The 26861-nt window shown below is 37.6% G+C and overlaps 1 protein-coding gene across 2 annotated transcripts in view; it reads left to right on the top strand.

Annotated features, from left to right (window-relative positions):
* LOC131160497 (uncharacterized) overlaps nucleotides 1-26861 on the top strand; it is a 90912-nt gene that overhangs the window by 48371 nt on the left and 15680 nt on the right. For both annotated transcript variants that reach the window (XM_058116260.1, XM_058116261.1), the window contains 6 exons: nucleotides 1538-1750; nucleotides 2844-3407; nucleotides 3496-3555; nucleotides 3661-3989; nucleotides 4218-4650; nucleotides 15470-15937. In XM_058116260.1, the coding sequence (XP_057972243.1) occupies nucleotides 1538-1750; nucleotides 2844-3407; nucleotides 3496-3555; nucleotides 3661-3989; nucleotides 4218-4650; nucleotides 15470-15937 (2067 nt within the window). The remainder of the gene's footprint in view (nucleotides 1-1537; nucleotides 1751-2843; nucleotides 3408-3495; nucleotides 3556-3660; nucleotides 3990-4217; nucleotides 4651-15469; nucleotides 15938-26861) is intronic.

Genomic DNA, 26861 nt, shown 5'->3' with positions numbered 1-26861 from the left:
TGAAAAAATAATAACAATAAGAACAATAATGAAAAAAGAAAAAATTATTATTATTATTATTATTGTAAGGATAATAGTTATTATAAAAATAACAATGACAACTATAATAATTACAATAACAATAATATTCATTATTATAAGAATAATAATAAAAGAAAGAACAATAATAACAATAAAGGCAAAAAATAAAAAATATTAATAGCAACAATGAAAAAAATAATAATGACACTTATAGTAATCACCATTATAAAATAAAAGTAATAATTATTAAATTAAATAATTATATATTAGAGGTATTTATATAAAAAAAAAAATTGGCTTAATTTTCATTCCATTATAGTAGCCATTGAAGAATACCAAATGTTGGAAAGAAATTGAAGTTGTAATTTCTACATTCACCGACCAAATGCAATAGTTGCATTCCAAAAGCAATTCCATTCCTATCTTGATTTCATACCTCCCTCAATTCCTTTCCTACTTCAATTTCATTCCGCAAACCAAATGGGAGGTTAGTTCCATACTTTTAGCCCCTAAATTTTTTTCTTTTATTCCTTTTCTTTGTTGTGGGTGTGAGGGGACTGAGTTTTGAACCTTGAGCAATTCTTGAGGTACCTTTGTCACAGATGGAATGATATGTATACTGACATCCAACCCTGGTGAGCAAGGATGAGAATGCATAACATATTTTCTCTTGCTGGGGGGATTCTTTCTCAATTGGATTTTCTTAGAGGATGAGAATTTGCATTGCTTTTGCTCTATTAAAGAGCTTTCTCCCCATCTGATGCACCAGAATATTTTAGTTGCCACCTGAAGCGGAATTTTCCTTTCTGCTTCTCAGCTGGAGTTCTGATCAACTTTGTGCTTCTTTGTGTTCTTTTGTACGCTTCTTAGAATATTTATGTTGTTTTTTTCTCTCCTTTCTGTCTTTTCATTCTCTTTCTTTCATTTACTTCCTTTTCTAAATGTTAGTGTTGCTACCATGTATTCCTGATGTACGAAGGTTTGCCCCCTCTGGTGCATTTTAATTTATATTTATTTTTCATACAATATTACTATCATATAATGAAATCCGTATTTATGGATCGAATAATTACTTTGCAATCCTTATTATACTTTTGAACATTTATTCCCAGTGGTCCTCCAGCTTTACCAGTATGACAACTTCTTTGGGTACAAAGTAAAAGGCAGTTAGTTTTTCAATTGTTTTTTCTTTTTTAGATAACTAAAGAAATATATGAAGAGAAGAAAAAGAAATCACAAACTAGGAGAGGTCCTCAAAACTCAAAATTGATTACTGGTTGCCATTGATAGGAGGAAATTAACGGGTAATGATTATATTTTAGAATCTGCATGACATCTTTTGAATTTTTTTCCTGGCTTGGATTGAGTTATCACCCTTCTGGGTAGGTTACCATTTTTATATGTTTATCAGTGCGTTGGTCTAATTTTACAACATATGGAAGGTGCTGCTACAAAGCTTTTTGAATCCAACCCTCCTTTTGGACTTTCATATCAATGATTTGATCATCAACTTCAGGAAACTGGACTTGGACTTGAACACCATCTGCATCGTGGACGTGCACTGGCGGCTTTTAACCATCTTCTTGGAGCTAGAGTTCAAAAGTTGAAGTCAGGACATATTCATAAAGAGCAATCTGGTGCTTCAGTACATGGACAAACAAATGTTCAGTCAGATGTTCAAATACTACTTGGACGAATAACAGACAGTGAAGAGTCTTTTCTTTCATTTGTATGAATTACGTTACCTTTCATTCAATACCATTAAATTTTGCTTCACCATGTGTGATTATGATTTATGCTTGGGAAAAAAGCACTGGCCTCCCCTGATATATAAAAAATTACAGGGACCTCCCCTGAGGTTTTAAGAAATCCACAGGCCTCTCCCAAAGCACAAAATGATTTTAAAATATATCTGATCGACATGATTCTGGATCCAAATCCATATATTTATGCATATTGTTTGATACTTTGACATTGGATACAACCCAATATTCGGATTAACTACAATCCTAGATTCTTATGTAATGCAATCAGCTTACAAAAATTAAAAACATCAACTGCAAAGAAATCAGAGAGCTAGGTTAATCCGTATAAGAAGATTGAAAGCCCATGCTCAATGCCAATAGAGAGGTAAAACTGTAAAGTTTTATTGCATTAGCCTGAAAATATCATTAGTTAGTGTTTTAAAAAAAAAAATACTGACTGCAATTTTGATTAACCCCTTCAGAAGTTTCTGGGATGCTCTAGCAAAAGCACCATCTTAGTCCTTCGTTTAGAATTTATGCGACTATAGATTTTTCTAACAGAAATTTAAAAACATTAGAATGACAGAAGCCCTTAAACAGTGATGCAGTGCAGAGTTACACTCCTCCCCACAACTGTAAGCATAGTCCAAGCTCAATTTGGAGAGAGGCCGACCACACAGTGGATATGCTTCATTTAGGAATTTTTGCAAATTACCATTCCTTTTATTATATCGAGGTTTTAGTTGTTGTTTTTTTCTTTTTTTTTCCCTTTTTTTTCTTTTTTTTTTTGCAAATCTTTAGTCATTTTATCATTTTAATTCAGATGTAGGAAGTCATTCTTAGGAACTTGTTTTCAATTAGGACTTGGTTCCATTCTTCCTAAATAAGCATGGAAGCAAGGGTGGTGGTTTCCTTCCATTTAAAGAAACATTTCATACAAAAGGTGACCAAATGCATCTTGAGTTATCTCTCTAATGTTTTATGTGCTAAGAAGTTTAACAATAACAATAGGAGGCCAAGCTTGAACTGCTTCTGATTTACAGTTCTTTCGAAATTTTGTGTGACTTCAATTTTTAGGTCAAGCCACTTGCTATCATGCACTTCGAGGATTCTGTGTTGGTTTCTTCATGTGCTTTTCTCTTGGAGCTTTGTGGTTTATCTGCCAGCATGCTCCGTGTAGACATTGCTGCATTGAGACGAATATCTTCATTTTACAAGTCCACTAGTCAACATGCTGAGCACTACAGGCAACTTTCACCTAAAAGCTCTGCATTTCATGCAGTTTCCCATGAAGGTGACATAACATATTCTCTTGCTCGGGCATTGGCAGATGATTATCTGCACAATGATGGTGCAAGCATTATGAAGCATGGTGGAAGTTTGAACTCTGTTAGTAGTAAGCAACCTTCTCGAGCTCTCATGCTTGTCTTACAGCACTTAGAAAAGGTAAGCCTTCCATTGATGGCTGATGGAAGGACGTGTGGATCTTGGCTGTTAAATGGCATTGGTGATGGAACTGAATTGAGATCCCAACAAAAAGTTGTAAGCCAGCACTGGAATTTAGTTACAGTTTTTTGTCAGATGCATCAGATTCCTTTAAGCACAAAATACCTTGCTGTGTTGGCCAAAGACAATGACTGGGTATGTCTCATTGTTTGCTTTCTCTCAGTTTTGAAACATCACTATTTGTTTCATTTTCAAAAATTAAAGTGGAAGTGCATTCTGGTAGGTTGGCTTTTTGTCAGAAGCTCAGGCCGGAGGATACCCTTTGGATGCAGTTATCAAAGTTGTAGGTTTCATGTCCTTTCTAAATGAATGAACTTAGAAAAGAAAGCATGAAAATACATGGTAAATTGCTGCAAATTCTCTTATATTTTTTTTTCTCTTATTTCAGGCATCAACAGAATTCAGTGATCAGCGTCTCAAAATTCACATCTTAACTGTTTTAAAAGGCATACAATCAAGAAAAAAACCCAGCTCTTCATCTATTTCAGATACTACGGAAAAAAGGAGGGAAACTTCCTTTTCGGATGAACTTATGTATTCCCCCGTGGAACTTTTCAAAATTTTAGCGGAGTGTGAGAAGCAGAAAAACCCTGGAGAGGCCCTTCTGACAAAAGCCAAGGACCTATGCTGGTCTACTTTGGCAATGCTTGCATCCTGCTTTCCGGACGTGTCACCATTGTCTTGCTTAACTGTTTGGCTTGAAATTACTGCCGCAAGGTTACCGCCAATTTCTTATAAAATGAGCTTTACACTTCATAGACATTTCTGTTTACCAAATTTAAGGTTTTAAGCATTTATGCTTGATTTGTTTTAATACTTGGTTGAAGGACTGTTTGTGTGCATCTTAGCACAACAGTTCATTCAGGAGATTGCATTGCATGCTATAAATATTTCTTTTAATTTTTGAACTTAAGAAATCACTCAAATTTCCAATTTGTTTTGCAGGGAAACTTCATCCATTAAGGTGAATGACATTGCATCCCAGATTGCAAACAATGTTGGAGCAGCTGTTGAGGCTACTAATTCCCTATCGCCAAGTTGCAGAACCCTTGCATTTCATTATAACCGGAGGAATCCAAAACGGAGACGTCTTATGGAATCCATGTCAGTGGATCCCTTGGCTGCTGCTAAATTTGATCTTTCTAGCACATCTGCTGGTGCAAGAATATTTGTTGCCCAAGGAATTATCGCTGAAGAGGAAAGGAAAAAGGATTCTAGGGAACAAAATAAAGCTTCAAGTAATTTTGATGAAGGGCTTGTTTCTCTCTGCAAGATGGTTGCGGTGCTTTGTGAGCAACACTTGTTTCTTCCTTTGCTCAGGGCTTTTGAAATGTTCCTTCCTTCATGTTCTCTGTTACCATTTATCCGTGCCCTTCAGGTTTGTTAACTACGTGAAATGCTTCATAAAACATGCATTATCTTATTTGTTTAGCTCTGACTAGAGCAACAGGTTCTCAAACCCGCTAAAGTCATCCCTTTTTTCTGTGATTAGCAAGTTGGAGGAAAAGGAAACTTGTTCTCTGTGTAAATGCATAAAATTACTATTTTGTCCTTCGTTATGAAATCACAATGCATGGAATTCGCATGTACATACTTGTGAACTAATTGTTAACTACCTTCTGTTAGCACCATTTTGAGAGGTCAGATTCGTAGTGCACATATCTGCAGGGTCTCTCTACCAGCCCTGACCTGTTAGCTTTTTCATAGCCTGCTGAGTGAGGCGCATGTCAAGTATGACCTTTCTCTCTCACCCTAACCATGTATAACCACTCCATTAGACTAAAGATCTATCCCCTTCTCATTGGTTGGGATATAACGTTGCATTCTCTTATTGGACGATGACGATACACACATGCCTTTCCCCTGTGAATACACTCAACCATGCTTTATTAAGGCCTTCTAGCACTCAAGCAACCACAAGCATGCTTTGTTGAGGCCTTTTGGCATTCAAGTGAGCCCAACCATGCTTCTCTTGCGTCTTTTGGCATAAGAAATTGAAGTCTCTCTCTCCCTCCCGCAAATATTTCCCCCAAATCTTGGAATTCCTTCAGCTTAAGGTTTCCCTATAGCCATCAGAGTTTTCTTCACTTGCCTCCTCTTACTCTTGAACGTTGTAGAGGATTGTGCAATTCTCCTCTTAAAGCCCTCTTTAGAACATCGCTTACTTGTGTACACAAAAGAATGGTTCTAAAATCTGATATGGATCATGTGATTCTAGGATCCAGATACACCCAAATGATCCAAGTCGCAACAAAAGTCAGAATCAAGTAGAATCATGGTTAAATCATAAAAAAATTGATTGAATTGTAGAATCGTAATTGTAGAATCATAAGTAGAATCGTATGGACCCTACTTTGTTACCTGGATTGGGTCTTTTTTCCCCCTTTTTGGGCTTCAATAATATGGCCTAATACATGTTTTTCTTGGCCCAAAGGCCCCAAAAGGTTTTTGTTTGGTCCAAAGTCTTCAAAAACTGCGGCAAAATAGCTCTCAGCCGCCTGATGAATAGATTCAGTAGAATCTGCACCTGACTTCCTTGGAGTTTGACACCTCAACCATATACTCTTTGAATTTTATTGACCCAGCACCTAATTTTCTCTCCTGTTTGACAACCAGAGAGCCCTCCATCTGGTGAGTGGTGTTTGATCAGCAGCAGCCAGCAATGTTGGTGTTCAAGAACCAGAGTTCTTGGTATTTGACAAGAACTCAGTCCTTTGTCATCTTCCTTTTTTTGGTGTTTGACAAGAACACCTCAGTCCTCTTCAACACTCAGTTTCTTGTTGTTTGATCGGCAGCAGCCAAGAAAAGAGCCAAGCAAGCAGGCCCAGCAAGGCTGCAGAGGTATGCTTCGAAACAGATCTGTTTCTTGATGAGACTCAACAGTGGGCATTGTTTCCCTAGTACTTCTTTTCCCTCTTCTTGCTCTTCTTCTTTTTCTTCTTTTTATTGTTTGAACTTTTTATTGGATTTTTAACTTCTTATTTACTAAGGTACTAATCAAGTTTTTAGTCATAAGACTTGTCATAAAGTTCCGCATGTATAATTTTTTAATATTTATTTTACATTGAAGCTAGAATTTTATAATTCTCGATCTGATTCTACAATTCGATCCTCCAGTCCCCTCCAACGATCCCACTTAGTATCCCAATTCTAACAACCTTGTAACAAAGGCTCTCTCGTTCTCTAGAATCTCCTCTACACTCCATAACAAGTCTTTATTTTGTTAGATGCAGAGTTGAACACAAAGGCGGCCTCCCCCCTCCCAGCCAAAAAATATAAAGCTTTTCCTAAGGCTACCCATGCCACATGTTTTATTTTCTTAAAGAAGCAAGATTCATACATTTTACCTTGCAATTCATTTTTCATCAACTCCTTATAACCTGAAGCATGATTTTAAGAGGGGTTTACTATATTTTTGGTCTTTATATAGTATGCCTTAGATTTTTTATTTTATTTTTTCAAAGATATAGTTTGGCCTAGGTTACAATTTGATCTAAGAATTTTTCTTATTTTCAATAAGGTACTCTTTAGTTTTAAAATGGTTGTAATATGTGATGACCTGTAATCTAGCACTTGGAGCCACAATAATCTGTGTGGTGGATAATGAGTGATTCAAGTGGCCTTGTTCACATCACTTAATCAAAATAAGCTTCCTAAGTCATGTGGATGCCACCTAAAACTAGATTTCCATCCCATATATTCATAGAATGGGTGGCAAATCTAGTGTAATTACCGTCTATAAGCTCAGTTGATTTATAAGTGCTGTGGACATAGCAATGCCTCATCATTTATCTGCCCTCATTTTCCAATTATGCGCCACATAAGCAAATTTTATGATTCCAAGTGACTAGCTAACCTTAATTATGCGCATTACATTGTTATTAATGAAGGTCTTAAGGACCAAATTGTAACCTAGAGCAAACTAGAAGGACCAAAAGTTTATTTTGTTCCTTGAATTATAGACTTAGTTATGAATTGAAATAATGCATGATGATAAAGCTAAAACTCCAATTCCCAAGACCAGATGTTAATACTCACTTTGCTGTTAGATTACCACTTTACCTAAAAGCTTAAGATGTTAGGTTGTGAATCAACAATGTTTATCAAGCTTTAACACTCTCCTGCACATGCAGCCCGGGAGCATTTGGAGAGATAAACAAACGAACACCACCCATTACAGGTAATACAATAATTTTTAAGCGCCACACAATAAACGCAGGCAACAAGGCTAGAACCCTGGACCTCCTACTAACCAACTCTAATACTAGGTTAAATTTCCACTTTACCTAAAAGCTTAAGCTGTTAGTTTGTGGGCCAACAATGTATCTCAAGCTTTAATAGTTGCAATAGCAATTTATGACTTGGTTTTAGAACCCAAACAAGTGATCGACATGGTGAAGTCAAGAGGTTGGTCAGACCAATCGAACCAAGTCAACTTGATGGTCGAAATGGTGGGGGTGTTTTATATGTGGATGCCTAAGAAAACTACCAAGTACTATCATATCCTTTAGTAATGCTTCTGAAGGCCAACTATGGCCACCAAGTCACTAGTATACCTATGTTGATTGAGCGAAATACCTGAGGGACTATGATTCACCACAAGACCAAGAAAATATGTGAGAGACCCAAGATCTTTCATATGAAAGGACTATGAGAGATGAGTCTTGAGTTGAGCAAGTAAAGCCAAATCGAAACAATAAAGTGTCATACTTTCTCTGCTTGAATGAAAATTGTAATAAAGTGGTGCGGAATTTATCAAACTAGGCCCTCAAAGCTTGTTTGAGACCATAAAGAGAACGAAAAAGCTTACACACATGTGAAGTCGAAGAGGGAAACAAGCCTGGGGGTGGCTTCATATAAATACACGCTTTAAGATCCTTGTGAAGAAAAGCATTCTTGACATGCATTTGATGTAGTGGCCACTCACTGGAAGCAACAATAGCCAGAATCATACGAACAGTAGTCATCTTAGCCACAGGAGTAAAGGTCTCTTCATAATTGACACCATATTCTTAATTATTCCCAAGTGCAACAAGGCGAGCTTTGTAACAATCCAGACTTCCATCAGATCGGACCTTGACTGAGTAAACCCGTTTACAACCCAGAGGAACAATGGTGGAAGGACAAGGCTCAATGTCGCAGGTGTGATTGGCCTCTAGAGCGGCAATTTCTTCCTGCATAGCTTGTCGCCAACAATCATGCTTGGCAGCGTGTGAGTAGGAAGTGGGAATATCTAAATTGGACAATGCAGTAGTAAGAGTTGAAACAGAGTTACCAAAACTTGAAAAGGGAAACCCATGCCTGTCCGGGGGTACAGACACTCAAGAAGAGTGATGTACCAAAGGCTCTGGAGGTGTTGCAATTGACTAAATCTGGAGCGTGGCAGGATCAGATATCGGATAAGCTACTAAAAGAGATTGTGGGCTGGGGTGCCGTGTATACACAATACCTGGTTTAAAACGAGAACTGGCCGGGTGAGGATCCGAGAACTGCTCCTCAAAGGAGGGGAGAATCACAGTAGGAGAGGAGGGTACAGAGGACATAGGAAAGAAATGTTGATTTTCAGAGAAAATAACATTCCTAGAAATGCGTGTACGATGTAATGTAGGATCATAGCAAACAAATCCCTTTTGACACACATTGTATCCCAAGAATGCATATCAAACAGATTGAGCAGATAATTTATGCCGCTCATAAGGAGGTAAATGAACAAAACACACAACCAAAGGTACGGAGGTTATCGTAACTAGGTTGCTTAGCAAATAAATGGAAATAGGGAGACTCCATGAGTAGGATTGGAGACGGTAAACGATTAAACAAGTAGCAGTTTTCAGAGCCTCAACCTAGAACAAGGATGGAATAGAGGATTCCAGCAAGAGAGTACGGACCACATCTAGGAGATGACGATTTTTCCGTTCGGTTACTCCATTCTGTTGGGAAGTAGCAGGACATGAACATTGATGAATAATGCCTTTAGAAGCCAAAAATGCCTGAAACTCAGTAGACACATATTCACCACTAGAAATTTGTGCGTAATTTCTTAGTAGAAGCAGAAAATTGATTGTCAACATATGCTAAAAACTCAATGAAAGTACGAAAAACCTCAAATTTAGAGCGAAGAAAGTAGACCCAAGTAAATATGCTATGATCATCAATGAAAGTCACATAGTATTTAAGATTTTTCATGTGAACTAACCGGGGAAGGTTCCCAAACATCGCTATAGATAAGCTCAAAACATTGAGAAGCTCTACTAGCATGCAAAGGGACGGGAAGAGTTTTGCTTTTACCAAGTTTGCAAGAGGCACACTCGAGATAAAGAAGAAAATTCTTTATTACCAAGTAAACCGGAGTTCAATACATGAGATAAGATCTGAGTATTGGGATGACCTAAACGACGATGCCACACCATACTAAGATCTAAATCATTATTACAAGAAAAAGACTTAATGGAAGAAACTGAAGAACGTGCTGGAACAGGCAAAAGTAGTGGAAACAAGTGCCTCACTTTAGGTCCCTTCGCGATTGGCTCCCCTGTTACCTGGTCCTGCACAACACAACCATTACCAGAAAAATTAACAACACAATTGTTATCAACTAATTGGCCAATAGAAATAAGATTCGCGGAAAGCTAAGGAGCAAGAAACACATTAGTGAACTTAGAAAAGGCATCTCCGACAACAGCTATTGGCAAAGAACTACCATTGGCAGTCTAAATAGAAGATTGACCAGCGTAGGGCCAAACATGACACATGGTAGTGGCATTATTCATCATGTGATTAAAGGCACCCAAGTCCACATACCAGAAATTTGTAGAATTGTTACCTTGGAGCCCCATTGCTGATAATGCCAAAATTAGCATTTGTTGCACCATTTCGGGTGTGCAGTAATTCGCTGGAGGAGGTGCAAGAACAGAGAAGTCATCTGAAGAAGAGCCAGGGGCTGCAAAAGTACTGTGGGGGGTACAACAACAGAAGTCTAGAATGCCTGGGCCAATGATTCTGCGGACGGATACGACATTCTTTGATAATGTGACCCTTCTTCTTGCAATAAGAGCAGAATTTCTTGGAACAATTGGCAGCGATATGTCCAAATTCTTTGCAGCAAAAACACTGCAAAGTGCTAGAATGTGCAGGCGGTCCTCATCGTTGAGCGGCATAAGCCATAGGGATAGACACAGAACTACCATGAGATTGTGCCACAGTAACTTGAGTACTAAGCCGTTGTTCTTCACGAAGTAACTCACCAAAAAAAACATCCAAAGAAGGAACAGGAGAGCAATTTAGCAAAGACGAGCGAACAAAATCATACTTGAGGCAGAGTTTCATAAGAAACTGATCACGACGACTAGTCTTGTGAAGACGTTGAATAATGGGAAGAGAAGCTACAGGAACATCCGCAGTAACCAGATCAGAATATTCATTCCAAAGAGTCAGAAACCCTGAATAATAGTCTTCGATGGAACGATTGTCATGTTGAAACATGGCAATCGCATGCTCTAACTGAAAATGACGGGCACCGTTATCTTGATGATATACTTTTTTTAAAGAAGTCCACATGGATTGAGTGGTACGATAAGGTCGCAAGTTGGGGACAATATGTGGCTCAACTGAGCCAAGAAGCCAGGACATAATCCGAGCATCAAGCACAGCCCATGAAGGACAAGCTGCAGACTCCTTGAATTTTTCAGGATTGGGTGCACAATCTGTGCCATTAATATGACCACAAAGATCTTTTCCCTTCAGGAAAAGTTCAAACTGAAAAGCCCACGTAGAATAATTGTTGCCCGTAAACTTGGCATACACAAGTGTGGAGTCCATGCTAAATAATTGAGAAAATCAAGAAGCCCAAAAAAAAAACAGACTGTGCCGAAAGAAACAGACCACCAGAAAATCTAGAAGCCCAAAATAAACAACGCAGGTACAAAGAAAAACCAAGAACAACCTCCCTGCACTAAAAAATTAAATCTTGAACCAAAAACCTGCTGTGCAGAGAAGATAAGTGCCAGAAACAGCAACAGAAAGCTGTTTCCTGCTTGCCGAAGGTCATAAACAGCAACAGAAACTGGAGAAATAAGTGGCAAACCAGAAACCTGCTGTGCCTGCTTGCCGAATTTCACAAGCCTGCTTGCCAAGAGTCACAAACAACAACAGAAACTGGAAAAAATAAGTGGCAAACCAGAAACCTGCGATGCCTACTTGCCGAAAGTCACAAACAGCAACAGAAATCTGTTGTCTGCTTGCCTAGAATCACAAGGACATAAACTAGAGGAATAAATGGCAACCTAGACAGAAGTACCAAAAGAACAGAGAAAATTTCCAGAAGAGAAAACAAAACCACAACAGCCACGAAACCGAGAAGACAAAAAAAAAATCGAAGGGAAAAAAACCTAGCAGTCAGTTGGCTCTGATACCATGTCAAATATTTTTTGAATGGCAATGAATTGGCCTTGAGTTCTGTATATTATACATAGACTTTACAAGAATGCTATACATGGAAAGTAAATAAGGTCTAGCATGATTCTAGCCCTATACAAGTAAACTATAATCTGTCAAGCCCTATATATGTAAACTAAATATATGCTAACTGTGCAAAATAATGAATTCAAATATAAGGAACTAAATGTGGGCTGAAGTAAGGAAAGAAATCTTTTGCTTTGCTGTTTGCTGTTCCGTTGACACAGCAGTACAAGAATGGGATTTCGCCTACTGATTTACAGGAGATTAACAGGAAGGACTTAAAGAGTCACAACAATTGCTGGATAAAATAGGCTTGCAGCTGTGATCCAGGAGGTAAACAAAGTTTGTTTGGATCGGGGTTAGAGACAGATAAAAAAAGGTCCACAGGAATTAGCTAATCAGCAATGTTTGGTGAATTACGATGGGTAGGGTTTAAAGAGGGGCTAACATTGTTTCTTGTTTTCCAGTTTTCTTTTGATGTTTTTCATTTTTCTTAAGGATTTCTTGTCCTCTAGTAGGTTGTAATCTTCCCCTCCTCAATACAATTTCTTTATTAATTTAAACATAAATATTACACACACACACGCACGCACGCACATAATGTCATTTAACTTCCACATCATCTGGCTGTTTTGCATCCATCGGGATGAGTGTTGCGTCTGTCCTATCTTCCCCTATGGTCTAGTGTATTGAAAAGGCATATCTCATTTTCTACAAAAGCCTAAAAATGATTTTTTTTTTCTGAACTTAAAAGTTAATTTCAGGCAGAAAATATTTATTTTTACTAATCCAAATGTGTGCATTTTATTTTTTTTTAATAGAAAAGTCATAAAATAAAGGATATTTTTAAAAATAAGGGTGACAGTCACAATGAGACATGAAGTAAGATCATGAGGTGTTACTTGAAGCTACACGTCCCTTAAGATCATGTCACTCATATTTTTTTTAAATGTCATGGAAAAAATTATAATATTTCTGTTGATACTCCCATGGAATTAAATGTAAAGCTTCACAAAGAGGAGGGTGATTTACTTGCTGATCCCAATTTATACCGGAAGTTGGTGGGTAGTCTTGTCTATCTCACCATTATTAGACCAGACATTTCTTTTGCTATACAGCAAGTCAGCCAGTTTCTCCAGACTCCTCGTCATCTTCATTTGGCTGCTGTCCATAGGATCATACGCTATGTTCAGCGCACTTCTGCCCATGGTTTATTCTTCCCTACAGGCAATTCTGCTTGCCTTGCTGCTTATAGCGATGCTGATTGGGCTGGTTGTGCGGATACACGTTGCTCCATCACTGGTTGGTGTGTGTTCTTAGGTGATGCATTGATCTCTTGGAAGAGTAAGAAGCAAGACACAGTTTCTAAGTCATCAACAGAATCTGAATACCAAGCGATGTCTCTTGCTTCTTCTGAAATTATTTGGCTTCGAGGCTTCCTTGCTGAGCTAGATTTTTCTGTGACCAATCCTACACCTCTACATGCCGATAATACGAGTGGTATCCAGATCACAGCCAATCCTATCTATCATGAGCGCACAAAGCATATTGAAGTCGATTGTCACTCTATCCATGAAGCATTTGAAGCTCATGTTATCACTCTTCCACACATTTCCACTGAATTACAAATTGCGGATATCTTCACCAAGGCTCTCACTCGTCATCGGCATTGCTTCCTAAGTAGCAAATTGATGCTTGTTGATCAACCTGCATCAATTTGAGGGGGGCTGTCAACAGAACAGCAAAGCAAAAGATTTCTTTCCTTACTTCAGCCCACATTTATTTCCTTATATTTCAATTCATTATTTTGTACAGTTAACATATATTTAGTTTACATGTTTAGGGCTTGACAGATTATAATTTACTTGTATAGGGCTAGAATCATGCTAGACCTTATTTACTTTCCATGTATAGCATTCTTATAAAGTCTATATATAATATACAGAACTCAAGGCCAATTCATTCGGCCATTGACAAAATATTTCACAGCTTTTAACCCTTCGCATCATCCTCAGAACATAGGAACCCTCCAAACCTTCCAATTGCAATGGAGGTACATACAGTAAATCCCCAAGTAAATCTGGCGATCAGAACCATAACCATATTATTCTAGAAACTCATCTAGAAAGCAATCCATGATCATGATCAGACTTACTAGTGTCATCAGTGTCACTCTCTGGCACGTCACCCTGTTTCTTCTCCTTTGCTGACCCTCCCTGTGTCCCCCTTCTAACCACTCAAAGATTCCACAATACACTACTTCCTTCAATACTTCTTAACACTTTCTTTGTTCTCCCATCTGAATCACCTTGCTTGAATTCAGACTCTTCCTCATATACACACGACTTTATTATTGCTAGCATTTCCACACTTTCTTCCCTTACCAGTAACCTTTTTCCTGCATCATCACCTTTACCCTGAAAATCCTCCACACATCATTCTGATCCTTAACTTAGTCTGCCCCACACTCAAATCAACATCTGTGAAAAGATGTTTACTATCTCATCATGACAGCTGCCCTCTCCCACTCAAGAGGCAGCAATCTCAGCCATCCTCCCACACTTACCTGAACCATTTTTATTCATAGCTTCTTCCCTACACCTCATTGTTAAATCTAATCTGCAAAGAAAATAAACTGGGCTTCTTCGTCTCCTGCTGGAAAACAGACCTAATGGGCCTGGAAGGATGTGTCCTCGACTCCTGCATTATATCCCTCTTCTCCTTCCTGAGCCTATTCTTGGGCCCAACAGTCCTGGTAATTAAATTAGAATATTGGGCTGATTCAGATGCCCATTTTGATTCATAGACATACTGACTTGGTCCTGCCCCACAATGGGCCTTGATTCTAATATCTTCCAAATTGACTGTCCCTTAAGACATCTTTTGACTCGCGAGACTTTGCATTCTTATTTTTTGTTCACAAGCCTGTTGGGCAGGACTTTGGACCTCGTCACAATTTAATACATTTGGAAACTGGGCTTTTCACGAGTTAAATAACATTATATATATCATGTTCAATGTGATGATAGAAAAATCATGAAGCCCAGATGGTTGTTCATTTTTTTATACACACGCAGGTATATGTATGTACGTCTGTGGCGCATTGTTCATTTCCTGCCCACTGCATATTTTCCTTTTAAAAGGTTAAAGAGGGACAGAAATGGGCTGGGTCAATGACCCACTGGTTCAGGCCAAGTGGTGCTGGTTCACCACAGCTCAGCCAGGTTGATTCTGGTTTGCTAGAATTCTGGTTTTCTTCGTAGTCTGGCCGGCCAAGTGATCCATTGCTGTCAAACCTGGCTGGAAAAGCTGTCTGGGTCCAGATTTTAAGACGATCAATTGTGGCCTTTTGAGATTTATAGCACACATTTACCCTTTTTTTTTAGTGGGGGAGGGGGGGGGGGAGCAGTGGGGAGGAGGGGCTTGGTTTGGAGAAAGGGGCATGAAGATTTGCATTCGATGTTTTGAGGTATGAGTAGGATTTTGCGGATGGAAAGTTGGCAGAAATGGTTCTGTGTTAAATATATTACAGATCAATCTTATTTCATTTTTTTATAAATCTTTCTGTTTTCTTGTAACTTGCAGTATAGATATGTTTCAGCTTTGTTATTTTTAGTCGATTTCAAAATTTGATTTAACTCACTTGACTTTGTTTGCTTGTGTGGATGAAGTTGGGCTTCATTGCAAGTTTTAATTTGAAAAATTTTCAAATATTAACTGTTTTTGTCTCTATTTTTCAGGCATTTTCTCAAATGCGCCTATCTGAAGCATCAGCACATTTAGGCTCCTTCTCTGCCAGAATTAAGGAAGAATCACCGCATTTTCTTACAAGTATTGGAAAAGAAGGACAAATTGGAATGTCATGGATAAGCTCCACTGCCATTAAAGCTGCTAATGCAATGCTGTCAACATGTCCATCACCCTATGAAAAAAGATGCCTGCTGCAACTTCTTGAGGTAACTGATTTTGGGGATGGAGGATCTGCTGCATCATATTATGGGCGACTACTTTGGAAAATTAATCTGGCAGAGCCTTCACTACGGAAAGATGATGTTCTACATTTGGGAAGTGAGACTCTAGATGATGCTTCACTTCTGACAGCATTGGAAAAAAATGGGTTCTGGGAGCATGCACGCGATTGGGCAAAGCAGTTGGAAGCCAGTGGTGGAACTTGGAAATCTGCTGTACACCATGTTACTGAAACACAGGTAATTTAGATCGTTTTACAGCCATGCCTATGTCTTCTAGATCTGTGTAGAACATCAATGTTTTAAAAGGCTGAACAAAGCCTCACCTTGAGGCTTGCCTCAAGATGAGGCATGTCCAGAAGGCCTTGAGGCAAAGTCTAGAATACCAAATCCCAAAAAAGGCCAATATATTATTTGCTTAGACTTGCACATTCATTAAAAAATAAATTTTAAATTTAAATTTAAATTTATTAAAAAAAAAAAAAAAAAGGCACTTTTTGCACCTTTTCAGTTGACACTTGTGCATTTTGGGTGTGTGAATTTCAAGTTAAATTTGACCAGAAACTTGTTTATATGAAGCAGTGTGTTAATATGGGTTGATCTCTTAAACCTCAACCTTCCCCAAAATATTTGACGGTTGCATCTTAGATCATGAAAATAATTTTAACTTTGAAAATTCATAGCGAGTGTTTTATAAGGCTCAATTGATATTTGCCTCAAGTTGAGGCATGCCTAAAATGCCTTGATCTCTAAACCTCTTAAACCTCAACCTTTCAAAGTTCCAAGCTTTACTACTAATTTTTGTCATTTTGTAAATAAAATCCAAAATTAGCATATCAAAATTCCCATGCTTTTGAAGTTCTGAAACTTTAGTTGACATTGAAATTTAAGACCTTGTGGCCAACAAGTGGTTTAAAAATTATATTTAATTTTTTTCCTACATCTTATTTGTAATTTTATTAGCTTTTTCTTTATTTTAAAAAAATGTCATTTGTTTAAATATTTTTATGTGAAAATAAAATTCTCAAAAAGCTTACGCCTCAATGCCTATAGGCTTGCTCCTCATCTCTTAAGGATTACAAACTTACAACAACTTTCCTTATGCCTAAATGTTGGTTATGACGATCTCGGCATGATTTACCTAATGAATTCAAGTTAGTGTTCTTATAATGGCTAATGAGTATTTTACAAATTATATTTATTTTTTGCATTTATTAATAATTCTTAATTTTTTATTTTAAAAATATATGTAATTTATTTACATATTTTTACCCCAAAAAAAAATTCTCAAAAGTCTTATGAATGCTTTCAGGCTTATGCCTCAAGGTTAGCATATTGTTGGCAAGAAAGTACATTTCTTGAGGTTAGAATATAGCTTGGCTTCCCTAAGAGTGGTGGAAACATGATAAAGATTATGTGAATGCTCTTCAATTGACCTTTTATAGACCAAGATATCATTAAAGTAGAGCACTTCAAATTTTCCTATGAATTGCTGCAGAACATGTGTCGTGGCCCTTATAAAAGTCTAGGAACATTAGACGGAGTAAAGGAACGAGTAAGCATCAAACAAATCTTCATGGGTCTTAAATGCAGTCTCCCATTCATATCCTAGTTTAATCTAAATCTAATGGTAGAGGTCTCAAATTTCAAGTTCGATTAAAATTTTGAAGCTTCAGAAGTATGGATAATTTGGTGGAAAATTCTATATGATTTTAAAAAATTATGGAAATTATTGTATGTTTGGTACATAGGAATAATGAAATCGAGCGGAAAGGAATTGAATTTATGACTTGATTTTGTCATGCTTCCTATTCAGATTTTCATTCCATTCCTTAGTCCTATTCCATCCGTGAACAAAACTAGATGTTAGTAGCAAAACACAAAATTCTTTTATGAAACTTTAGAAATGGTTAATAGACATAGTAGTGCAAGTTTTAAAACTAATATATTATAAATTACAAATACATCAATAATAGGTATGTTGCGTATGAAGTGCTATAGCTGTAATATAGTAATTTTATCAAACATATTGGTTAATCTGAATGAATTCATAAATCAGGCTAATGCTGTTTATTATACAAATAGAGAAAATTTAGACATAAATGGCCAACTAAACTATAGTTGCTAATATCTAAGTTTAATTTTTCTATAATTTCAAGAGCCCTTGTAATTACCCTTGATTACAATAAAAAGTGAATAAATTAAGAGCGAAATTTCATTCTACTTTTAAATCTCACCTTTGAGTTCCATGGAAATTTCATTTTATAGTTAAAATTTCAACAAGTTTTGCCAAAATTTTGAGATTTCGATAAATTTTGGATGATTCCTTGAAATTTTGATGGAAATTTTGTAAGGCGAAAATCAACTAACATTTCAATTTCGAAGGTGACAGAAAGTGGGAATTTCAGCAATTTCATGAAAATTTAAGATTTAATATCATGATGGGACCCAGTGCACGTGCATGCTCTTAAGTTTCCATGAAATTTTCAAAATTTCCACTCTCTAGCATCCTCAAGATCAAAATGGCATTCCGTTTTAAAATATTTCCATTGAAATTTCCTTGAATCACCTAAAATTTATTAAAATCTCAGAATTTCAGCGTACTTATCGAAATTTTAGCTGTACAATGAAATTTCATTGAATTTCAAATTTTTGATTTAAAACCTAAATTGAAATTTCTTGCTTAATTTAAATTATTTTCTTTTTGAAATTAAAGAGAATAAGGATATAGCTTTCATACTTTCAAAATTAAATGTTTTATTAATTTTGTTTATATTAATTAAATATGCTTAATATGATTATTACATTGCTGTTATTGCGCCTTACTACCTTATACACTGCACGCCTGTCCTTGTTGTTTTTATTAATAATATTTCAGTTCTAAATCTTGCATTATATTTATGTTAATAGTTTCTAGAACTCCATAAAAGAATTCCATGCTTTATTGTAGATTCCATCGTTTTTAAAAATTAACATTAAAATTGACATCCACTGTAAAATTTCCATCAAAATTGCAATACTTTTGAAACCTCTAAATTTTAGTCGAAGTCAAAATTTAAGAACCTGTGCACATGTTGATCTTGGATTACCAAGTAAAGCCAACTAGCATGTAAATTGTAAAGCATTTCTTCAAATCTAGGGATAGAAACCAATACTTGATGGTGATCTAATTTATGGCTCCACTATGCATGCATATTGTTCCGTCTTTCTTGAGTTTTAGAAAGGTTTTGTTGAACAAGGACTATGGTTGTGGGTCACAAAGCCCTTCTTTACTAGCTCTCTTGCTTGCCTATTCATTTTAGTGCACTCCTTTGGGTTCATCCTATAATGAGAAAGTTTAGGCATCTATAAACTTGGACCAAATCTATAGCATTTTAAATACCTCGCATTGGTGGTAACTCACTAGAAAGCTCATTGTGTACAAAGTGAAAAAAACTCTTTTCTCTACCTCGAAGGAAAACTAATGTGTAAGATCAATGACCTTAGAGGGAACCTCTATATTTCTGGATGATTATATGACCTCTGGCAAGGTCCCGACAGCTCGCACAAATGAACTTCTAACCTAAGGAGCACTAGAACCACTAAATGAGTCGGTTAAGATTCTTAATGCCTAGCGTTTCTTTGAGGTAGACTATGACATAACTCTAGAGTAGGGAACAATCGACCTAGATTAAGTAAAGGATAAAGACTGATGGAGCTCACTCACCTAAGATGACGTCCTATGAGAAATATTGAGGTACCTTTCTATAGCATGGTTTTCTCGTAGGCCACATTTAGAGACTTGGGTGAGTACCATTTCTGGATGTCTGCCTCAAGACCATTAATAAACCTAGGTAGTAGTATTTGATATATAATACCACTCCAAAAGAAAGGCTCTTAAAATTGTTATGTGGCTTGTCTACAGTTCCAGAGCTCACTAAGCAACTCTTACTTGTACAAAGGTGGAAGATATCTCTTTTAGCATGTCTTGTTAGTTCTCAGTGGGTAATTGGAGGTTAATCCCACCGAGGGATCTTCCTAACAGTTTGCCAATACCTTTTGGCTGGACTACAAGTTTATTTTGGGCAATCAAACCTTTTCCCCACTCCTTGTATGGTATCACTCAAAATTATCCTCCATATCCACCAAACCTAAGAAGCTATAGGTATCTAACTCCCTCATATTTATGCACCATCAGCATACCCTCTTAATAATCTCCCTGTAATCCCCATGAATAAACCGAGTACTACTACTACTGCTACCAGGTGGGAAGAATACTTTGAGTCTATCCCTTTATCTAGGCAATGCCTTACCCAAAATTTTCAAGACGTGTAATTTGTTCATTGAGTTACTCAAATTTATCATCCATGATATCTTAACAAGGGGACAAGGACTGGGGTTTAAATGGTGAATCTCATGCAAGGTGGAGTCAATGTTTTTGTTATGGGCCAACAGCCATAGTTAACATAAAGATTAAACAAATGGCAAACGTTGAGGCAAACTAAATTTACAACAACAAAATTCTAATACACTATGTTAGACACAAAAGTTTTTAAAGAAAATGAAATGCAAAGCTCTAGTAGGTGAAATGAGCAAGATGGTGAAGTGCAGATAAGGATCTTTTCGAGTTTTTTTTTTTCAATTGGTAGTCAAGAAAACTTGAAACTGCAAGATTTACTAATTTTCCTAATCAAATAAATACTAATCAAGCTTCAAATGAAAGAATTTCTACCTTACTAGGTGCCTGCAAGAACTGGTTTTTCAAGGAAGGTGAAGGGACTGCAACAAAGCTGAAACTGCAAAAGGAGCTTCAAAGTTGGAATGAGCCAAGGAAGGCTCTAATGCAAGGGACTGAAAGTGATGGGAAAGGGCTGCAACAGTGGGAAAGATGAATTCAGTGACAGTGCTTGCTGGTTCTGATGGAAAGGTAATCGGGCAGGGGTTGAATTCCTCTTCCTGATGTGAAGCTTTGAAGCAGTCGCTGCCTTTTTCTGGAGCCTTCTCTGAATTTCTCACATGCAGTAACTTCTTTTTCTTTTTTTTCTCTACTCTATTGGTTCTTCCTACAGCACAACAACTTCTCTTTTTTTCCTTTTTTTATGGGTTTAAACATGGGTTTGTGGCTGCAAGGCTGGATTTAGGGTTAAAAAAGGTAGACAAAAGAACTGAAAGTAGGAGTGAGCGTTCAGTCATACGGTTAACCAAACTGAATCAAATTGCACAATTTATCAAACAAAAATCAACCAAATTAAATTTCAGTTAAATTGGTTAATATACTTCAACCAATTTTTAATATGCATATTTCTTCCTTCGCACCCTTCTTTGACTTGACAATCAAATGCATATCGTCAAGCTTCTTTTCAAAATCTATGACAAAAGCTCTTCTATTGAAACTGCAAATGGCCCCTGCGTGATCAGCTTGAATCAAGCCCATACTACCTTAAAATTTATCAGATGTGGAATTCTCCAATTCATTACTAAAATTTATTGCCCACCTTTCAAAAATGAAATGTGGACAGACTAACAAAAGGGTGATGAAGAATAACCGAGCAAGATGCTATAGGCATAGACGAGAAAAAACATGAAGACAGAGCCACAGAGGATATGCATGTGATTCTTGAACTCATGAAGGGAAGATCCAAAGAGGCTAGGCTGCAAATCCTATGCGACTGTGAAGATTGGAGAAAGGGGTGACGGCCGATGAGAGCTGGTAGGCCATACTGGAAGTCTTGACTCTAGAATGCAGTAACGTGCTTTCGATGACCTATGTTGTGTTGAAGGGATATCGATATGATCCAATAGATTGCGTAAATCCCGCGGTAGCAATGGAATTAGGGAAGTATACAGAAAAGGCAGTTCTTTTCTATTCTATTAGTATTAGATTAGTATTAGTAGTTTAGATTAGTATTGGTTAGTGATCCTGGCTCAGTGAATCCTTCATTTCATGATGAACTTTTCGCACCAGCTGTAAGTTCTACGTCTTCGAGATCAAGAGCCGTAAAGTTCAGCCAAGAGGTGAGACTATGAGAGGGGCGACTGACAAATAGGCGAAGGGGAGGGAAAATGGGAATAAGGCCATGAGGCCATAACATAAGGGATTTGAAATTTATACTAATACATATAAAATAACAAAATTATTAATATATATTTAGTTAATTTGGTTAATCGAAAAAAATTAAACCCTATAATCAAACTGTTAACAGAAAATTGAAATTTTGTGAATTTATAATTGATCTGACTAAATAATTTTGTTTTAAGCAAACGAAACTGACCAAATTTATTTGGTTTGATCGGTTAATTCAGTTTTGACTGAATTTTGCTCAACCCTAACCAAAAGCTACCCAAGCGAAAGGATTAATGTGTGTGGATGTACTAATCAATGGGAAGAGCGCTCCCACTATGGTTGATACCAGGGCTACCCATAACTATCTCATAGGAAAAAGTGTAAAGACTTAACTTGACCTTAGAGAAGGATTCAAGATTTATGGAAGTGGTTTACTCAAAAGCTCAAGCTACTTTAGGAGTGGCCAAGTGAGTGACCGTGAAGCTTGGACAATGGGTAGGACGTACGAATTTTATAGTCATGCCAATGGATGATTTTCAAGTGATTCTTGGAGTAGAATTCTTTAGGGAGATTGAGGTAGTACTGATGTCATTTGCTAGTTCCTTTTATTGCGAAGAAAGGCGATGATTATCAGTACCTCTCAACAATGTAACTCAAGAAGGGTTTAAGGATAAGTGTACAAACATATCTTGCCATGTTGGTGGTAGATGAAGACGTAGGTCATGAGCAGGTGCCTATTGCCATCTAAGCTGTCTCAAATGAGTATAAAGTTGTGATTCCAGACAAACTACTTCACAACTTGCCTCCACAATGGGTTGTGGAGTATGTAATCAAGTTGTTTCCAAGTGTGAAGCCGCCTGCTAAAAGTTCATATCAAATGGCACCTCTAGAGTTAGCAAAGTCGAGGAAACAGCTTGATGAGTTATTGGAAGCGGGTATATACATCCTTCTAAAGCACTATTCGGAGCACTAGTATTGGTGTGGTCAAAAAGGTGACTATGCACGATAAGTACCGCATTTCACTAATTGCTGATTTATTTGATCAGCTAAGTCATGCAACGTAATTCTCCAAACTTGACTTGCAACCAGGCTACTATAAGGTGAGGATAGCAAATGGTGACGTACTGAAGACGACTTGTGTGACAAGGTATGGGGCATATGAATTCTTGGTAATGTCGTTCAAGTTGACAAATGTTCCAGCGACATTCTACACCTTGATGAACTTGGTATTTCATGAGTACGTCAACAAGTTTGTCATGGTATGCCTGGATGACATTGTTGTTTGTAGTTTCACTCTAAAAGAACATAAAGAGCATTTGCGGAAGGTGTTCAATAGACTAAAAGGGAACAGTCTTTATTGAAGAGAGAGAATTATTCTTTTGCTTAGAGAAGTATCAAATTCCTCAGTCATGTGATCAAGCAAGATCGTATTTGGATAGATATAACAAAGATGAGAGCTATTCAAGATTGGAAGATCCTAATGACAATGAAGGAGCTACGTTCCTTTCTTGGGCTGCCAACTTCTACCAAAAGTTAGCAAAGGGGTACTCAAGAAGGACTGCCTCGTTAACAGAACTATTGAAGAAAGGTCATAGGAGAAACTAGAAGAGAACTGCCAAGGAGCCTTTGACAACTTAAAGGAAGCCATGCTGAGAGATCCTATACTTGCTCTTCAGGATATCATGAAACCCTTCGAGGTACAAACAGATGCATCAGACTATGCTATTGGGGGTCTTGTTACAAAATGAGCATTTTGTTGCATATGAGATCAATGAAGCTAAACGGAGGTGCGCTACTCAAGAGAAGGAGATTCTAGCAGTGACCCATTGTCTTCACATGGGAGGCATTACCTACTTGGGTTGAATTTTGTGGTGAAAACAAATATCTTGGCTATTAGTCACTTCTTTACAAAGCCAAAATTATCACTTAAGCAAGCCCATTGACAAGAATTCCTGGTAGAGTTTGATTTCTTATTTTGGCCACAAAGCGGGACAAATGAACCAAGACGTAGATGTAGATGCACTAAGTAGGAAGGCAAACTTTCAACGTTATAGCCAGTAACACAGTTGACAGTGAGCAAGGTCACTACCACAATAAGGAGAACCCTACTAGAGATCCAATTGCCCAAAACCTTATAAAGTTGGTGGGAGAGGGCAAAGCACTCTAGTTTTGGTTAAAAGATGGATTGTTGATGACACATGGTAACCAAATCTTTGTGCCTCAATTTGGAGGCCTAAGGAAGACACTGTTGAGAGATTGTCATGACCTTATAGGGCTAGGCCAGCCAAGATGGTGATGCACTTTGGCATCATTGAAATAGAGGTACTATTAGCAACACATGCGTGATGAGGTAGTCGAGTATACCCGAACTTGTCCCACTTGCTAGCAAGACAAGGTGGACAAAAGAAGTAGGGTTGCTTGAACCTCTTCAAGTACCAACAACCCAGTAGGGGAGTCTTAATTGACTGTATCAGCATCTTGCCCATAATGGGAGACACAGGGTCTATAGTTGTGGTTATAAACAAGTTTTCGAAGTACGATGCTTTCATACTTGCACCAAAGTACTATTTGGAAAAGGAGACAACACAATTGTTCTTTAAACATATTGTGAACTATTCAGGTGTTCCCCAAGACATTATTAGTGACCTAGACTCAAGATTGCAAGCAACCTTTGAATAAAACTTTTTAGAATCCTCAATTCACATCTTGATATCTCTTCAAGTTACCACTTGTAGGCAGATGGCTAAATGGAGAGACTTAATGGTCTACTAGAAGAGTACTTGCGCCATTTTGTCATCACCAATTAGAAGAATTAGGTGCAACTACTCAATATGGCACAGTTTTGTTCCAACGCCCAAAAGAGCTCAACAACCAACGGGAGTCCTTTTAAGCTTCTTATAGGCCAACTACCATTGTTACTTCACACAATGGACGAGCCGTATAGAGGAAAGAGTCCAAGAGCATACATATTCACCAAAGAATGGAGACAGAATGCAGAGATAGCCTAAGCTTAATTGGAGAAAGATTCCAAGCGAATGAAGAAGTGGATAGATTTGAGTGAAAACCGTTGCACTTCAACATGGATAACTTGGTGTATGTTAAGCTCCATCCTAAACAAATCAAGTCACTATGGGTCAAGATAGGAGACTACCTCGAAAATATAAAGGACCTGTCACCATCTTGGCTAAATTTGGGAAGGCTTCAAGTCATTCAAGGCTTGGATAAAAGTGCATCCTATGTTTCACATCAGTTGCCTCAAGCCAATCATTCAACGCCTCGACACTGAAGATCCTAACAGAAGTCAGCCGACTAGAGCACCACTGAAGATAGTGCAACTTGACAGAAGATAAGTTGAAGTCATCCTTGCAGACAAAGAATTCACATCATCAAGGAAGAAGCTACGCGAGTTCTTAGTGGAGTGGAAAGGCCTTAGAGACTAAGAAATCAGCTAGGTTTCAGCAGAAGACTCACAACTGTTCATGGACAAAGTTGAAGAGCACCGAGTGTCAAACTCAACAAGGACGTCAACTGCATAAGTGGGGGAGAATGTTACAAGTCAAGCTTGTTCAAGGCATTATGCTTTCCTGTGACCGCTTGTCTATGGGAATAGGATGGTTACCATCATGTAAATAGTAGTATAGGCATTGTTAATTGAGTAGTCGATGCCTTAGTGTAGAAAAGGAGTATAACCCCTCGAGCATTTTGATGTTTCCTAGTGCCAAAGATAAAATAGCATATATAGCTCTTTTCAGGAGAGTGAGTGTTCATCAGACTTGTAAAATTCACTAGCTTTAACACAAGTTACTTACAGAGATGGTGTTAATGAAATTATGTTTAGCACTTGATTGCCATTTTCTTTAATGAATGTTTACCGCATCTGCTTATTTTTCACCAACTGCTGTGAATGTGTTCTTGTGGTAAACTTCAGTGATTTTTGGCTGACTAGTTAAGCAAGTGTGCTTTAGCTAATACCGCATAGCTTTTCACAAGGTGTCAAGTCTTCGGCCCATGACAGTGACTCTTGGGATGAAATACATGTATCCCATAAGTATGTTCCTTTCATTTCTTTCACAAATAACAACCAACAAGTTGGACAGATGGAATTATTTGCAGTGGTCTAAGGCTCTCCACTTAGGCAAATCTAAACATTTGTTTAATCCAAGCCCATTGAAGACAAATGGAAAGATGTATGCTATGAGATTTGTATTTGAGTTAAGATTACTTTTACGTACGATCTCTCTTTGAAGAACTTAACTACAAAGAGAAGCATTCCCACAAGGAACTCAACATATGTAACCAATAATAGACATTGTTTGTGAGATGCCAAGAAAATGGAGCATATGGCAATCCTACAAGTCCTATCGGGTTTGAAAACCGAGCTTGAAGCTGGTCCAAATTCTTCCTAATGCAAAGTTGCCATCCTTAGATAATGTTTATTCTCATGCACTTCATGCTTTTCAAACACTCATTTTTCAGTCACTGCTTCCAATATTTCAACTTTGGAGAATATTACTTTTGTAACTTTGTTACACAAGGTGGTTTTGGTTTCAACCAATTAGCTACAAAAGTTCCCATGGCCATTCTAGTGGTCATGGTGGAAGGGATGGACATGGCAAAGGCTGGCCCCAATGCACATGTAGTCACTGTGGGAAAGGTTGTTATATGATTAAGCAGTGTTGGGATCTTCACGGTAAACCCCAAGCAGTGCCAATGCAACCACTGCAAATTCCATTCTTTCCGGTTTAGAAAATGGGATCATATTATATCATTTCAAAGAATGAGTTTTCAAAGTCACTACGGTATTAGAGCATCCCTAACTTGCTTTTCTTCTCATTGCATCTTTTGCTCAAATAGGTAATGATGTAGGTTGCTTGTCATTCAGCATTTCTCCCACTAGTCCTCAGGTTATAGATTCAGCCGCTTTTGACCATATAACAAGCATAACCAATTTCTTTTCCACCCTCCAGCATTTTGAAAACTTACCTCATGATACCTTTACTAATGGATCCACTACCACCATTAAGGGAATAGGTACAATAAATCCTACTACCTCTGTCTCTCTTTCTTGTGTTTTGTAGATTCCTAAATTTCCTAATCTTATGTCTTTCAGTCAAATTACAA

Source organism: Malania oleifera, chromosome 7 (assembly GCF_029873635.1).
Source record: "Malania oleifera isolate guangnan ecotype guangnan chromosome 7, ASM2987363v1, whole genome shotgun sequence".
Taxonomy (NCBI): Eukaryota; Viridiplantae; Streptophyta; class Magnoliopsida; order Santalales; family Ximeniaceae; genus Malania; species Malania oleifera.
Note: the sequence above shows the minus strand (reverse complement) of the source record. Positions and strands in the feature narration are given on the sequence as shown.